Source organism: Apis mellifera, linkage group LG2 (assembly GCF_003254395.2).
Source record: "Apis mellifera strain DH4 linkage group LG2, Amel_HAv3.1, whole genome shotgun sequence".
NCBI classification, from domain to species: Eukaryota; Metazoa; Arthropoda; class Insecta; order Hymenoptera; family Apidae; genus Apis; species Apis mellifera.
In genome coordinates this window covers 13,816,851-13,833,835 of record NC_037639.1, presented here as the reverse complement: position 1 = coordinate 13,833,835, position 16,985 = coordinate 13,816,851, and the positions used below count along the sequence as shown (strand labels likewise).

General features: G+C 50.3%; 1 protein-coding gene across 9 annotated transcripts in view; it reads right to left on the bottom strand.

The window, feature by feature from the left end:
- LOC100577139 (AF4/FMR2 family member 4) overlaps positions 1–16,985 on the bottom strand; it is a 114,610-nt gene that overhangs the window by 28,164 nt on the left and 69,461 nt on the right. For all 9 annotated transcript variants that reach the window (XM_016918070.2, XM_016918069.2, XM_006568964.3 and 6 more), the window contains 4 exons: positions 15,034–15,648; positions 13,335–13,391; positions 6,241–6,336; positions 5,347–5,383 (listed from right to left, as the gene is read on the bottom strand). In XM_016918070.2, the coding sequence (XP_016773559.2) occupies positions 5,347–5,383; positions 6,241–6,336; positions 13,335–13,391; positions 15,034–15,648 (805 nt within the window). The remainder of the gene's footprint in view (positions 1–5,346; positions 5,384–6,240; positions 6,337–13,334; positions 13,392–15,033; positions 15,649–16,985) is intronic.

Genomic DNA, 16,985 nt, shown 5'->3' with positions numbered 1-16,985 from the left:
CGCGTCCGTCGAGCGGCGTAATGATACATACACGCACCGGGCCCGCGCATCGACACGTGTAAGTACAAAGGTTGTAATAATAGCGGCTGCCTGGATCGCCGCGGCCCGCACGCCCGACTCAACAGGTATCGATTCGAGCAAATATCAAAGGTGTGCGCCACTCGGCGAAACTGCATTTTCCCGATAAATTAGCTGGTCATCCTTTCTTCTCGACACTTTTCCATTTTATCCGTTCGAATCAGGCGGCACTCTGATTCAACGCGAAACTCTCGTCCTCGATTATCATTCGAAACTCCGTCGATCCTCGATCGAGAATCTTCAAAGTTTGGAAGCTAACAATATTCCTGAAGGAACTGAAACAAATTGGACGCTTAACAAAACGTGGTTCAACTTTTGAACGGAAAGAGAGTCGCCTAAACCGATCCTTATCCTTTATCGAGAGAATTAATTTTTCACTCCTCGTGACGAAAGGAATCTAAAGAATTTCTGAAATTTCTGAAATCCTACTACGTCGTAGGAAGATCGAATGATTCGAATCGAATTCGAGAAAGAGAGGGACGCATAGTTGTTCCGAGAATGGAACGGAATGGAGTATCGATGGATAATTTACGAGGCCATCTCCGTCTCCACGAGATCCGTCCTCGCGTTTTACGAGGAAAGAGAGCGGGGAGCGTTGGTAGGGCGATAAAAAGGAGCGTGTCAGACGACGGGGCATCGATGGATGCCAGGTGGACGTCTAACGGCTGTTCTCCTCTTCGACGTACCCACACGACGAGAATCGCTCACCGATTCGCCTTACATCCACGCTTTATTATTCGAGCGAAGTTGGAAGCGCGGCATAGTTCTCCAAATTGCGTGCAACTTGCTCCAAAGCTTTTCTTCCTCTCGATAATTACGTCGTGTGCGTGTATATATACATATACACATATATATATGTATATATATCGTTACGATGGCTATTAAACGACACTGTTACAGTTGCTCGGAGGGACAGAGCGGATTAAATTCCTCGTTAAAAGTTTCTCTATTGTTACGGATGCGTCTTCGTTCGCCTTAATAGCCGAGGGAAGTATGTTAAATCGTGGCAAGTGCATAGCGATCGCGAAATTATCGCGGAATTATTCTCGAGGAGGTAGAATAATTTCTCAATGGGGGGTTCTTCTCCCGCCTCTAGCGCAGTAAGTCGCGTGTCCGGGTCGAGATAAAGTCGACTTCCTTTCAATTTTCCCGCTTCGACCTCCCCTCCCTCCCTCCCTCCCTCCCCCGCCGTCCTATCAATTTACGCTATTTAAAGCTCGAGCATCGATAGAGAAACGACGGAAAGATGGGGAGGGGGAAGAGAGAGAGAGACGGGGAGAAAGTTTAATTGGAAGGAAAGAGCGAGGAAGAGTTTATCGGATTCCAAAGTGGCGGCCAGTTGGCGTGACGCGTTCCAATTTGTAAAGGTTGCCCGATTCTGGCGGCCGGCCATTATCGTACACCTTCGATCCCCCACCGAGTTAAGCAACCGAGTTTCCACGCACGATATTAAACGAGCGTTCGCGTTCGAGGGAGCACTCGAATAAAAAAGGATTGTTCGATTCGAAGATCGAACACTTGGTATCCAATTTTCGAAGTTTTCTTTGTTCGGAATAGAGAGAACGAATGGAAGAAGGAGTTTATAATATTAACGAGGGGACGTATTCGCGACGAAAGAAAAGAGAGAGAGAGAGAAGAATAAAGAAGAAGGGAAACGGGGATATTAATTTATCGGTCTCTCGTTTGTTCTCGTCGCGAGCCACCGGCGACAAGCCCTGGTTGAGCGATTGAATATTAAGTGACGGGAATCTCACTCTCTCTCTCTCTCTGTCTACTTCTCTCGGCGAAGTTCGCCCAAGGGACTTCCTTCGAACTAGAAAACGAGACTGAGAGCTACGACAGCCGCTTCTCTCGCAGGCCATCACCATCCACCGTGGTGGAATCGTGGAACGAGGACGAAACGAGCAGCGCCGGTCGGATGGTGGAGGGGCGGGGAAACAGAGAGACGAAGACAGAGAGGGAGAGCGATACGGAACGGAGAAGGCTGCCGGGGGCGATTTCAATAATTAATGTCACGGGAATTGGCGCGCACCAGCGATGGTACTGGAGAGGAGTTACTACCGCAAACTTGAAATTCCCTGTCGCGGTATTCGAGGCAGATCGCTCCATGGATAATTACTGCGATTATCCCACGAACAAGCTGGCGAAGTCTTGGCGAGTTTATCGGGCCGGGTACTAATGAAAACTTGCCCGAGTTATCGAGAAAGTCTCCCTCCTCACCCTCTCCCTTCCTACCCCAGATAAATTTCTTCTCGAGCGAGTTGGCAGTTTTCGCGCCGGCCCACCCCTCTCCTCCCTCCCTTATCGAGCGGATCTGGGAATGGAAATATCGCGGCACGATCGAAAAAGAAAGAGAACGTTTCCATCCGCGGACAATGGAGGAACGCTTTATATATCGTATACTTGACCTAGGACACTTGAATAGACGTCGACGCGAAAGACGTGGAGCTCGAGGTGTCCCGCCACCGCGATTCGTGGAGGCCGATGGGAACGAACGACGGTGGGTTCCCATGGAAACCACCAACCTCTTCACCGTCCTCATCGTTTCTGTCCTCCGCTCATTCTTCCCGACGTATAGATGAAAAGAGGAGAGGAGCAGGACGAGAGGGAAGCAACCGACGAGGAGGAAAAAAGAAAAATATCGACGAGGAGGAGGAGGAAGAGGAGCCTGCTAAATTCGTGCCAGCCAGGGAGACAGAAAGAAAAGGAGAAAGAGAGAGTTATTTGTTACGAGTCTTCGTTTTTATCCCCCCTTATTTCCATCCACTTCTTTCTTGGTAAAAGATGGAAAATAAATAGCGGAAGGGTGGAAAAGTGGAAATGCAAAGACGCGAAAACGGGACGTGACACGGTCGAAAATTCGGGGAACGGGTCTCCCTTCCCTCGGCGCGGCGCACGACTAAAGGTCGTCGGTCACGCGATCACGCCCTCGCTCGTTAACACCTACACAGTCGGGCACACGGTGTGAGCACAGGTGGATAAATACGGAGGCACGCGCTTCGCAATTCCAAAGCGGCGATTAACGCGGTACGTCCTCCTCTTAATCAGCTCGAGACGGTTCTCTCCCCGATAAAGAGGAAGCCACGTTCGCCTCTTAAAGTGGGTCTCTGAACCGCCACGTCGAGCGTTCGGTGGGCGGTTTCGCCGTTTCCGGCAGGAAGTGGCCCCGAGAACAGCAATGAATATATATATATATATATATACATATATATATGAAGGTAAATCAGGAGCCGAAAGGGGAACCGGAAGCGGCAGATTTCCAGATTAGATCCCCGCCACGGTTAAATCGGTTCCTCGTTAAACGAATTCAAACGTTTCTCTTCCAGCGGAGGGACGAGAAAGGAGGAGGGACGGATTTTCGAAAGGGGGGCGCGCGAAATCGCTTTAACCAGGCGCGATAAGGCAAACTGAAATTTGCTCGGGGAAGGAGGGAAATTCCGCGGGCCGCATGGGAGAGCGAGTGCGTCACGGCTGTATAATAGGCGTCGCGAGTGTAGGCGGGCAGAGCGTATTCGACGGACGGTGAAGGGGGTAGCGGCGGCGTTGGTTAATTCATGAAACAGTATCCCTTTGCCTCTCGCAACCCCCAAAGCAACCTTCCCTCCCGCCTCCCCGGGTTTAGAAACGTTCGAATATCGAATGAATCCACAGGTTTTTGCCCGGACCTCGGACAATCCGGCCGTGATTCCCCGTGCTTTTTCACGCAAGGCCGACCCTCTCTCTCTCACTCTCTGCAGGCCTTCGTGGATCGGTTATCGGCGACCGAGGCGGACCGCGCAAAGACCTCGCTCCGAAGCTAAATAAATATTTGGATTTTCGCGAGCAAACATCGAAACCCGGTAAAAAAGTTTAGTTCCCGAGCGCATCGTCCACACCCGGTTACGTAAGTGAGAAACTCGTAAACCCGTTTGTCCGGCTATAAATATTTCCCAGACTCGCTCCACGACCTTTTGCCTCCACGCGCGCGCGGCGTCACGACAACTTTGGACTTTTCTTTCCTTTCTTTCTCTCTTTTCTTCCGAATAATCGGTAAGTGCTCCGCGATTTTTCCTCGCCAACGAACCCGTTCGTTTCGCGGACGACGAGGAGGGGTAATAAAATAATAAAGAAAAAGTTTATTGGAAGAATTTACGTTTTATTACGGCCGTGTCTCGACCGGGGCGTAAATCGCGGGACAAGTCCAGTCCCTTGGATGTTTAAGGTAAACAGTTATCGAACCACCCCGTGCAACGTAAATTTTCCACGCGTCGCCAGAATATATATTTTTTCCCCCCCTCTCTTCCCTGACCCTGTGCGTCTGCTTCGTGGGCGTATAAACGCCGTATAACTCCGTGTGTATATGTGTGTTTGTGTCGGGACCAGTCGAGTCAAATATAAATTTTCCCGGGACGGTGAGTTAATGGGAAAGGTCAGTGACTGCAAACGAAACGCGGCTGCAAATTGACGTTTCGCCCTTCTCGCGAATCCACAGGTTTTTCCGTAGGCCGTGCTACTTTGTTTCTCGAGAAAGAGAGAGAAAGAGGACAGGGAGGAACAAAAATAACCTCCCCCTTTCCCCGGTTTTATGTTAAAATATTTCTCGTTGAAAAGAATAATGCGAGATTCGCGGGTTGGAAAGAAAAAAAAAAAAAAAGAAAAAGATCATCAACAACGCGGCGCGCAACGATTAAATTAGTCCGCGGCGGTTTTGTCATGACCATTGTCGCGTGTAAAGTAGAAAGGACGAGAGAGAGAGAAAAGAAAAAGAAATGATAATAAAAAAAACCGTGGAAACGAAATTAAACTGTCCCGAAATATCCGTTTCCGGCATTCATCGCTGTCACACAGCGCACAGCAAATAATAAGGCTCGTTCCGCGAGGCAATAAAAATCCCCCTCCCACGATTTCACCCACGGTTAATTGCGTAATGGACTATAAATGTTAAGTAGCTCTCCAGACCAGATATATACTTTTCCTCGATATTTTGCTCCCCCGATAACGTTGCGAGTCCGCTGTTCCGGGACTCGCTCGAGTAGAATCTCCAAGATGATCGAGATCGACGCTGTTGCGACTCTTTCTTTCTCTTTCGAGTGTTCGAAAGCGGTCGGCGATATTATTAAAATAAGAAGGCTCGTGTAATGGGACGAGTTTGAGACCGTAGGAGCGGATCATCGAGTCATGGGATCCCTCGATTCGTTTTTCCATTCGACTGGAAGAGTGGATTATCCCGAAACGCAAACGCAGGCGCGCAAACACAGGCACGCGCGTAATATCGAAAAGTTTACTTACGAGGCTTCGTGGCTTCCTGCGGCGTCACTTCGGTCAACTGGAAAAGAAAAACACCGATTGTTCAGAACTGATAATATCGCAGGAAACGCGACCCACTAACCGAACTTCCCAATCAAACTGCTCGTATGCCTATCACCGACCGATCTTTTCCTTTTCCGCCGAATTTCCGAATTTTATCGGGGACCGAACCGTCGCGTGTTTGTTTCTCGGCAAATAAAATTCCAGTTTAACCGCGAGTCTCGATTAATCGCGTCCACGTGGCGCACAAGTCGAATCACGCGACTCGAAAAGGAAAAAAGAGAAGAAAAGAAAGGAAAAGGAAAATTCCTGATTCGAGATTAATCCACTTTTCGGCGGAGATAACCGATATCTCGTTTATTCTCTTTCTCCTTCTTCTTCCTCCTCCTCTCTTTTTTCCTTTTTCTTTCTTTTTCCTTTCTTCGCCGTACGAAACTGTTGACACGAAGCCAAGTGGCACGAAAGTCGAGGCTCGTTGGAGGATCGATCGATCGATCGATCGATCGGTTTCATCGGTAAGAAGAAATGGAAATTGCGCGGGCCGTATTCTAGAATGGGCATCGCGCGAAAGCCGATTTACCCGCAACGAAAGGCGTACGGCGCGTCTCGGCGGGTAACGTCGCGCGGCGAGCTTCTTGACACGGTGCCAAGTGGCACGAAACACTTCTCTCGGCGGCCGCTCGATACAATTCGAAACGTTTCCACGATCGATACTCCCCCCCCTCCCTCCCTCCAACATCGAAACGACTCGTTGCGTTCTAATGAACGAGGTGCTGCCGACCATGATGATCCAGGAATAGAAGAAACCAGTATACGCACGTTTTACGAGACGATAAATTGGTACGAATATATATATATATATGCGTAAATTCTCACCTTCGCCATCACAGGATTGAACGTGAACTTCGACTCGAGCTCCTTCCTCGGCGTCTGGGCGATGGCCGTGAGAGGCGTGGGTGGCATGGTCATTTCCTGAAACAGAGGCGAGAGATCGATGAGAGGGATGGCGGAGTTGGGATCGGGTCGCGAAAGGGACGAAAGAAAAGCGGGTCGGGTCACCGTGTCATCTTTTCCCTCCCGTCGCCGCCATTATCGCCGACCGCCTCGAAAAAGGTGACCCTTTTTCCTTTCATCGGGGGAAGGGGCCGAGAAAGACCGCCGCTTGTGCAACCGCTTGCACGACGTCGAATCGAGCGTTGTGCACACTCGCCACTTTTGCGTAAGACGCAAAGGCGCATCTGGGCCACGATTACGTCAATGGAGCGGTCCACCCCGCCCCCGCGATAGTAGTAATAGTACTCTGTCTATTAGCGCGAGCGTGGATCAAAAGTGGCGAGCGCAACGCCAACAATGCAGTCTGCGCGGGTTCAACGAAACGGACGCATTTCCACCGGCGAATCGTCGGGCCCGATTCATTGACCCGTCGAGACATCCGTCGACGCGAACAAAGAGCGACGAGACAAAAGCCTGTCTCGCGTCCCTCCGCTTATACTCTTTTTCCTAGACGATCGAGGCCGGATCTTGTTTGCCGCCGATCGCGCGTCCGTGAAAATGGAACGGTTCTTCGCGTCCACCGACCGAAACACGAAGCTTATTTAACGAAACGTTTCCATTTCGCGGAAACGATTTCTTCCTATATGCGATTTCTGAATCGCTCGATGCGCAACATCGAACGGTTTACTCGATAAGTTTAATCGATTAACCGAAAATTCCACCGAGTTTCGAGAAATATAGAAAATTCGGTGGAAATTGGAGCATTCTCGGTATTTTAATCGATAACACAGTTTTGACGATTAAAAATTCCATCGAATCGAGCGACTTTATGAATGACGGGACCTCGTTCGCGTTCCAACCATACTTTCCATCAAGATTCGAAGCTTATTTGCCGAATCGATTCGAAGATCGAGTTTAGACTTAATAAATTATCGCAAAAATTCCATCGAATCGAGCGACTTAAGTCACGTTCACGTGCATCGTGCATCGACCAAAAGACCAGTTAAAGTTTATTTACCGAATTCGAAGATCGAGTTTAGACTTAATAAATTATCGCAAAAATTCCATCGAATCGTTTGTACGGATGACGGGGCTTTTTTCGCGTCCACGCTTCCAACTGTATCACGTTTCCACCAACAGACGAAGCTTATTTACCGAATCGAGCGATTCGAAGATGGACGACACGGTTTAGACTTGATAAATTAGCTTAAAAGAATTCCATCGAATCGAATCGAGCGATTTACTCGAATATAAGAGTTCGCTCCGATCGACGGCAGATAAATTACTCGCTAAATTAACGGAATCGCGAAAATTCCATCGAATCGATCAACTATTAGGATGTGTATACTCGTTATAACCGTTGCATTACGATCTTAAAACATTACGATGGCATAGATACTCGTTTGTGAGGATATTATCCTCGTAAAAAGAGACTCGAAGTAGTTTCGGAAAACGGTCGTGCACCGCACGTGCATCGGTGCTCCTCTCGCTGGTGGGAAAAGGGGGAGAAATCCACATCATGACGTAAACACGAACGAAGCATCGAAAGCTCCTCGTGCCGTGGAGGCGTATAGGGACGCGTGCGACGTGAAGAAAAAAAGGAAAAAAAAAGATCAGTTCGTCGCAACGAACGAACGTAATACGTGGCACGTTTCTTTTTTTTTTTTTTTCTAGAGAGAGTTAACGGAGAAGAGGGAGCGTTCGTTTCGATGAAAGATCTCCGGATTCGAGTGGTTCCCTGGAGTGGCGTCCCTGCGTTTCGTCACACGCTCTCGAGATCCGTGGCTCTCGCTTCGACACGCGATGAAAGGAGAAGAAGACTCTCGCGCGTCATTCTCCCTCCTTGGATCTTTCGAGTCGACCCAATGGAGATAACTCTCTATCGAGAGTTTCTTTCCTTCCGAGAAGGTCAAGTACGTAAAAAAAAGAATAAGAAATAATTGTATACGTAGGTATAGGGAAAGTGATCGAGAAGAAGGGAAAAGCTGCTCGTTTCGACTCCGGTTTCCTCGTCGAGGCGAGATTTCGAGGCAAGATTTCGAGGTGGTTGTTCGAATCCGGTTCGGAAAAATCCGCACGGTTCGCGGAAAAATGGCGGCGCGCGAGAGATATTGTAGATTATAGGTAGAAAAAGAGGGATATAGAGTGTCGGTTGGAAAAGAATAATGGAACCGCGGCGGGATCGTTCCACGATCATGCATAATGTAACGCGGCGCGTCGTGAATATAACGGTGAACGGGAATGGCAGCGTTATCCTTCGAGCGGAAACGCACGGCAGAGCATCGTTACCAGTTAACGTTCCGATATTTTTCCGCTCCATATTTCTCGGCCGACGAAAAAATCGCGCCAAACCCCCCCCCGCCTCCTATCCTATCGCTCGCGTTAATTGGCGTCGCGGCGAGTCGTTTTCGCATCGATATCTCGCATCAAACGATCCTCCACTCCGCGTTCTCGTTCCGTTTCGTTTCCCTTCCTTACAATTCGATTCGCCACGCGAATCTTTTTCAACAATCGAATTAGTAGCGTATTAATAATCCTTGAAACCTCAAGGATCCGAGAACAACGATTATCATCAAGGCGCGAAATCGGAATGGAAACCTTGGAGAGAAGAAGAAGGAAGGGAAGAGAAAAAAAGGAGGATGGAGGGGAGAGAAAGAGAGAGAGAGAAAAAAGAGCAAAAGGGACGAAACGGAGCGAACGAACCGGCGTCGTCGTTAATCGCGACTTATTATTCTCGCTCGGCCGTGTGCAGCTTGGAGACACGCGTGACTCGCGTACGAAATCGTCCATTTGCATCCCGCCGCTCGACGACCGCGCCACGACACCAACAACGACGACGACGACGACGACGACGACAAGCACGACACACGGGCCCGAACGAAAAAGGACTCGACACGTTTGCCAAGAGGAGAGAATTCTCCGGGGGCTGAGTCACCCTCTCCTACCGTTTCGTGCGAACCAGTTACACTCGCGGCCATCCGCCTCCTCCTTTATTCCCCCCGAGCACGAGGATTCCACCATCTTCGCCGATCGATCCATCGATCGATCAAAACGATTCCATCCGGAACGAGATCGACCGTTTTAAATTCAATTTCGTCCTCCCTTTCTCTCGCCTCCCTAGAATTTCGTCCACGGAATCCTTGGATACGCGTTCAGGGGAAGGGTTGGATTAGAACAGAGGGGGGAGGACGAGAACAAGATGGAAGGAGAATGGAAAGGAGGAGGGGGGAAAAAATTCGCGGACGACCGAGATAAGAGCGAACCGCCCTTTCGCGACGCTCGGTAAATTATTTATTCCTAACCAAGGCGGGAGAACAAAGGGGTTCGATGATCCGTAGCGTGACTACGAGCCAACTGAGAAAATCGCACGTATCGTCACGGCTAGAGTGCTATTTACGAAACCTCGCCTCCGACCGAGAGAGAGGTGAAAGAACTCGGATCAAAGAGGACACGAGTGCATACCTCGACAAACGTCTAATTCAATTATATATATATACGCACACGTTATACACTATATATATATACGTATATACAATAGAGTATATATTATCGATAACAGTGGAACAAGATCGGTCATGAAACGACGAGAATCTTATCCAATCTTATCGATAATCGGATGGAAAAAAGTCTCCGTCGAGAGAAAGAGAAGAGGGGGGAAGGTCGATGAATTTTCTGTGTCGCGTGCACGGTCCTAATGGAGCAGCAACAGCAGCACTAGCAACAGCAGGAGGGACCATCGATTCGAAACGGCGACCAGAGCGACCGGCAGATCGATCGTCTCGTTCAACGCGTTTTCCATTTCCACGCGGAGGATATATCGCGCCGCTACTTTTATTTACCCCCCTGCCCCCCCGCGCTCCTCCCTCTCCTCCCACCACTCGTCGCGAATTTACAGCGCGCCCTCGATCACCACCCTCCTCCCTTCCCCCTCCCTTTATTTCGCCAACGGTTTTTCGAAACGTCGAACCGGAACTCCAACCAGACTCTCCTCCGCGGATAAATATTATTCTCCTCGAATATTCGATTCGATGAACGTCGCTGAGGGAAGGGGATGGTCCTCTTCCTCCCCCTATTTTTATCTCGCAATGCGAGAATCCTTCTTCCGTATCGACTCCTATCTTACTTGCAAGGAGACGCGGGATAAAATCGAAAGAGAAAGAAGGAGGATCCGAATTCCAATTGCGAAACGAAACTCTCTCTCTCTCTTTCTCTTAAGAGTTAACTCGATCGATCTCGAATTGACCTTATTAATTCGGTCTAATTGTCTTCCACGGTTTACGTTTACCGCGGTGGTGGGTGGTTGAAAAAAGGGGAGGAGGAGGAGGGGGATCGGCGATCGAAACGGCGAGGACGCCGGTGAACCGTGCGCGCGGCCGAAAACTGGATTAGCCGCGATTTATAGGGGCTACACGGGAATCGAATTTAAGCTGGAAAAAGCTGGAGAGCGCGCCGTCCTGCGGCAACGTACGATCCACTACTATCTGCGCTACACACTGCTATTACTACTACATTGCTGCTGCTACTATTGCTCAACCGAGGAGGAGGAGGAGGAGGAGAGTTTCGCCCCCCTCCCCCTAAATATCCCCGCGGCCAGTCGAATCGGCCAGTCACCCGTAAATGGCGAGGCTGGAAAATCTGTCGATTAATCGAGAGAGGCGAATCGAGCGAGGAAGAAGAAGGGGGGGGGGGTTGGCCGATACGGGGGAAGCGGTGGCGATAACGGTGGCGAAAGAAGAACGCGATATTCAGGAGGCGCGCTAACGGTGGTCGTCGTCGGCGAGCGCAATTAGCAGCCGCATTTACGATGCCTACTGGCGCAACTCTCGTATTTTCCCACGGGCAGAGCCGTGAGAATAATTCATGGGCCTCGACGGTGCTTCTATACCAAACGGGCAGCCCGCGCTGCAGGGACGAGCCGATGCGACCGGTAAATGGGGGAGAGAAAGAAAGAGAGAGGGAGAGAGAGTGCAGCGAACGCCGACGACTGGCCGCTGGTATCGTCATAAATTCGCGCTGAAAGTGGAAAATTCCCGGAGAATGCTTACCTCTACTCTCCCTCTCTCTCTTTCTTTCTCCTCCCCGCTTCTTGGAAAGTTGGATGCTCCGTTTCTGCATCGAATCTCGAAGAATTTTTAGTCGTAGACGTGGTGGCCGAGTATCGATCCGCTCGCGACGCGGCAGAGAAATATCGAGTGAGGAGAGATAAGTCGCGCTCCTTCGGGTAAAAAGCTACTTCGATATTTTACGCGCATCGACGAGTTGTAAAATCGCGCGTGATATCGCGGTAACGATAAACGATGTTTCGGTAATGAGAGAGGAAAAAAAGAAGTATACGACGATCGTATAGCACGAATTAAGTATCGTACGACGGGGATCACGAACGCCTCGATAATCGGAAACCGATTCGTTACGCGATAAACTACTATTTTATCTACCAGCTTCCCTCCCCGGTTGCTTATCCGATATCACCTCTGCGATATTCATCGAGAGATAGAGGTTCGTCTATCGTGGATAGATGTTGAAAGGCGTGGAGGAAACGAAAAAGAGCGCGAAATCGAACGGAATCGAGAGGAAGAAAGAAAAACGATGATCGGTCCCCGTTAATGGAAAGAAAGAGAGAGAGAGAGAGAGGGGGAGAGCAGCGTGTAGCAAGATTAATCGGTCGGTATCGAGGCACACGCGCGACGAGGACGTCCATCGCGGACGCGATATCTCGATGGTCGATCGACCGTGTCGCGATATTGCAGCCTCGTAATGATATCAATTCGCTGATAATCGGTGTTAAGCCGTGTCCATAAATTAACACTCGGGAGGGGAGGGGGAGGGCAGAGCTTTTACCGATCTCGAAACCAGAACGTTATAACCGAAAATCTGGTTATTACGGGATCGATGGGTTAAAATGGTGGGCGGTTCCGTGGCGGAGATATTTCGCCCTCCGCGTCTCCTCCGCGTCGGGAAGATCGGATTCCTAGACTCCCACGAGCGAGCCAGCTATTCCCGCGCCATCATTATTCTCTATTCACGAATAGAACTGGGTCGGCCGGCAGTTTATCAGCCCGATTGCAACCGTGTATCGAGTCCAGCTGTCCGCACCGATGGAATCGAGTTCACGAAACGCCGGACAAATTGTTTCGAGCTTCTATATATATATATATTCGAGTTTCTCTCTCTCTGTCTCTCGATTCCGTCGAAAAATTGAAATCAACGAATAGACAGGGATTATCGTCGATCGAAGAAGAATCGCGATCTTTTTTCTTTTCGTTGACAAGCTTCGCGAAATTGGGCGAGGAATCCTTGGAAGCGGGGGCGTGGAATAAGGGAAACTAAGGACCACTTTGGCTATCATCTCGGCCAATCAACGGCCCGTTGGCCAAACTTTCGATTAGTTTCATGGCCGTGTTCGTGGATATATACAGGCTCGAAATAGCGCGAATCGAACTTACACCCCAAGGATACGCCCCTATAAATAGAAACGCGGTCGTTTCGATGTAACGCGAAACGCCTTTGGTCAGACCTTCTTCTTTTTTTTTTTTTTTTTTTTTTTTCCCTCCCCTTCAGAAACGACGCGTATATCCAGAGGATACGAACGGATCGATCCGTACATCCGATGGGAGAGGAAAAAAGGAGGAGAGGGAGGGGAGAGGAAAGGAGAGGAAAAAAAAAAGGGTGGAAGGTTGGCCGATTCCATTAACGACCGGCGACAAAGTTGGCCATGCCTCTAGGGTGCGAAATTGTGTTCTCTGGCGGCGGTGACGAAAGCCGATACGGCGAAACCGAAACGGGTGAGTCGATTCGGTCGAGCGACAGCCGCGATATGACCGCGAGAGAGATGGCCGTTGTATCGGCGAGAAAATTGGCTTATCGACCGCGGCTCCAACTTCCCTTTCGTCCTGTTGCGTCCGAGGCAAAGTTTCGCCTCGTAACGCGTGATAAAGTCTCTGTCGCGAATTAACGATTTCGATTTCGATTTCGCTTACCTTTAATATATTCTCCACATCGGCCGAATTCTCGGTGGGGCCAGGTCTCGAGCTTCCCTGCAACAAAACGTGAAAACGTTCGATCAATTTTCTAAAATCGCTAACTTTCGAAATTCTTTTCAAACTTATCATTTCTCGAAATGGAGGAACAACGAAGAACGGAGAACTGTAGTCGCCTTTCGTTAATTGAAACGATTCGAGGATGCGCGGTCAAACTTTTCGCCGAGAGTCCTTCCCGCGATTTATTATCGCGAGCTCTCGGGCGATCATTAATCAACGCCTCTCCCGGAGGAGGAGGAGGAGGAAGAGGCGTTGAAAAGGGCGGTGCGCGCGCGCCCCATTACGAGCGCCGACTCGTCGAGTAGTCATAGCTGAAAGGAAAACGCGGAGACAATGAAATGAAAATGCGTGGATCCGGATGGCTAAAAACGAGGAGGGAGGCTGCTTGCTTCCACGTAAAGGGGAGACCGAGGGGATAATCGAGGGAACGCGAGGGATGAAAAGTTGCGAAGCGGATGAAAAGAAACAAAAAAAAGAAGAAGAAGAAAAGAAAAAAAGAAAGAAGAAGAAGAAACCGCGCGCTTTTTAACTCGATCGCGAAGAAAGATTCCCTTTTTTAATTTTCACGCGTAATTCAAGGCCAATCCCGATGAAAATCGAAGAAACACGCATCGATCGATCGTACGAACGACTCGAAAGAAGAGAAAGCGTGGCTGAGAGAGGAGAAAGAGAATAAAAAAAAGGGATATAAAGGGAAGAATGGAAAGAGGAAAGGACCAATAGGTGAATCAATTATCTCGACTATGCCAGAGCTAAGAGAGGGACGTCGCCGCTTCTCCAGCCAGCTCTAATTGTATAAGTACATCGGTGAAGAGGGGGGATGAAGAGAGAGAGAGAGAGAAACGGCGGAAACCGAATCGGAGGAGACTCGATCGATAGTCAATCTGAATGAAATTTGCACCTCGAGGAGTCACGCGTAATAGGACCTCGACCAAACTCGGCCTCTCTCCCCTCCCCTCCTCTCTCCACCTCCGCCACGCGCACTTCCACACAGATTTCGATTGAAAAGCAATTCGTTTCCCGTCAACGAATCTGTCGACCGCGATGCTTTCGAATAATACCAAAGTTGGGAGGGGAGGGGATAGAGTCGGCAATAATAATAACCCCTCTTTATCGTAGCCGATTAACGAGCTCGGGATCCTTTTAATCGGGGTCGATCGCCGATAGAAGGCGAGGAAAATTTATCTTCGCGCGATCAGTTTCGGGGTCCTCTCCCGGCTCGCAAAGCCGGTCGTAAAGCTATTAACGAGTCGGAACGAGGTATTAATCGCGCAACAAGTGCAACCCATCCGGTTAACCACCTCGCACTCCATCGACTCGTGCCCCGTTTAATAATAAACGGAAAGCCGATGGAAAAGTAACAGTCGATCGAGGAGGAGAAGCAGGAGGAGGAGGAGCGGGTAACGAAACGATCGGAGGAAAAGGGATCGAACGCGTTGGCACCGCGCCGACTACGCGGAATCGGAGCCACCGTTAGACCTCGAGGAGAAAATCCACGCAACTCTGGCGACGTTTAACTCTCGTGTAAACAAGAACGATAGAGAACGGGGAGCAGAGAGAGAGAGAGAGAAAGAGGGGGAGAGAAGAGAGAGGAGGAGGAGGCGGCGGTGGCCACGAAACAATGGAAATCGATACTCACGTTATCGAGAGGTAACCTGGACAGTCTGCTGCCGACACAGTGAAGCCTGCTGCCGCTGGAATTCCCGATACTGGAATTGCCAGCGAGCGTTCCGTTCCCGGGCGAATTCGTGGGCGGTCCTTTGGCGGGTAATAAACCGTGGCTCCTATGATCGTTGCTGTTGCCCCCGTGCTTCACCGGCTGGCCGGGGTAACCACCCCTGCCCCCGTACGGCGGCTTCCCGTCGGCTGGCTTCACGAAACCGCCGCGTTGATGACTCGATGACGACGTCGAAGTCGACGACGACGACGACGAAGACGACGACGAAGACAAAGATGACGTCGAGGAGGAAGAGGAGGAGGAGGAGGAGGAGGAGGAGGAGGAGGAAGCGTCGGGGCGAGGCCCTCCCGGCTTCTTGAATTCTTGGGAGGAGGGCGAGCTCCTGGAATTGGCGCCGACCGAACTGGAACTCATTCGAAGGAACGAGGAGGTCGGCGGCGGAGGGGCAGGGCTCGGCGGTACACCCTCGATGCCGATCAGCCGTTTAGGCTCGTCCAGTAGATGTTTCACCAACGAGTAGTTGCCTAATTTTGATTGAATCTGCTGCGTCGTGCTGTCCCGGGCGTCCGGATTCACCTGAAATCATACAAACACGTCCCGATTATATACACCTCCTCTCCTTTCGATCCGAGAGAGAGAGAAAAAGAGAAAGAGAGATGGTACATCCCTCGACAGACGGGGGGGATCGATTCGTTTCCACCCTCCAACGGTCGAAATTGCGCGCTCTTAGGATACATATATATATATACACGTGTACGTTACGTGGTAAGAGCGATAATAATTAATGCGGCGTAACAGTGGCTGGCAAGTTTACGACGATGCGAAGGGAGAGGGGGAGATTCGAGCGGGGCGCGTTGTGCATAGAGGTAGGAGCACAGACTTGGGTACAATGTAGACAGACAGACAGCGCGTTTATGATCCACCGCGTCTCCCCCTTTGTCTTTAAGGACAATGAGATCGAATCGCGGCTTAATAAGGAGGCGGAGAGGCCTCCGAGGAAACTTAACGTGATTAATGAGCGCGCTATAAATCACGTACACTTGTTCCTACCTACGTACCGGGATCCTTTTTCCCTCCCCCCCAGATCGAGCGCTTCCTTCCTTTAACGAGCTTCCGATGCATTTTCCAAGAAAAGAAAAACCATCGATTCTTCCATCCGAATTTCAACACTCTTTTTTCTCCTCCTTCTCCCTTCTTAAAGAAACATCTCGATCGAGAAACGGTCTCGATGGCTAATTACTCGCCTCGAGAGATATGTCGAGGCCTCGAGCGATGACACGAGCCGCAAAAGAAACTGGGAGAGGAAAACTTGGCGCGTGGAACGGAGGAGAGGAACGGTTAGGTGACCGGGTCAGGGACTTCCCTTCCATCCAGACCTCCCCCCACTTTCCCTTCCACGCGACTCGTCTCCTTCCTAGCTGTAATCGCGCTCGTCGCGACGACGTGATCATCGCCATACGCGAAACGCCATCACCCTCGAAAACCTCGTAAAACCCGTGAAATGTGTACAGCCTCGTAACGCGACCACGCAGGCCGACCGTCGTTAACCACGCGATTCCCGCAAATTCCCGCGGCCGTGTCCCAAGCACCTAGTATCGTTTCACTCGACCCCCCCCTCCCTTCTCCCTCGAGAGTTTCTCAGCAGCTTCCCTTCGAGGATCGAAACGAGAGGCGGCTCGTCCAAGGACAACTTATCCCTCGGATCGAAAACAAATCGAACCGGTCGATCACTTCGCTTTCCATCCGCGATCAGCTTCGAGGCGATTTAACGGCCGAGATACGGCTTCCTCCCTCCTCCCTCCAAACGTTTAAACTGCGATATATATATATATATATACGTGTACGAGCACGCACGCAAATTCTCGGCAAATTCCTCCCGCGAACGGATAAAAAGCGATTGACGACGGGGCGTG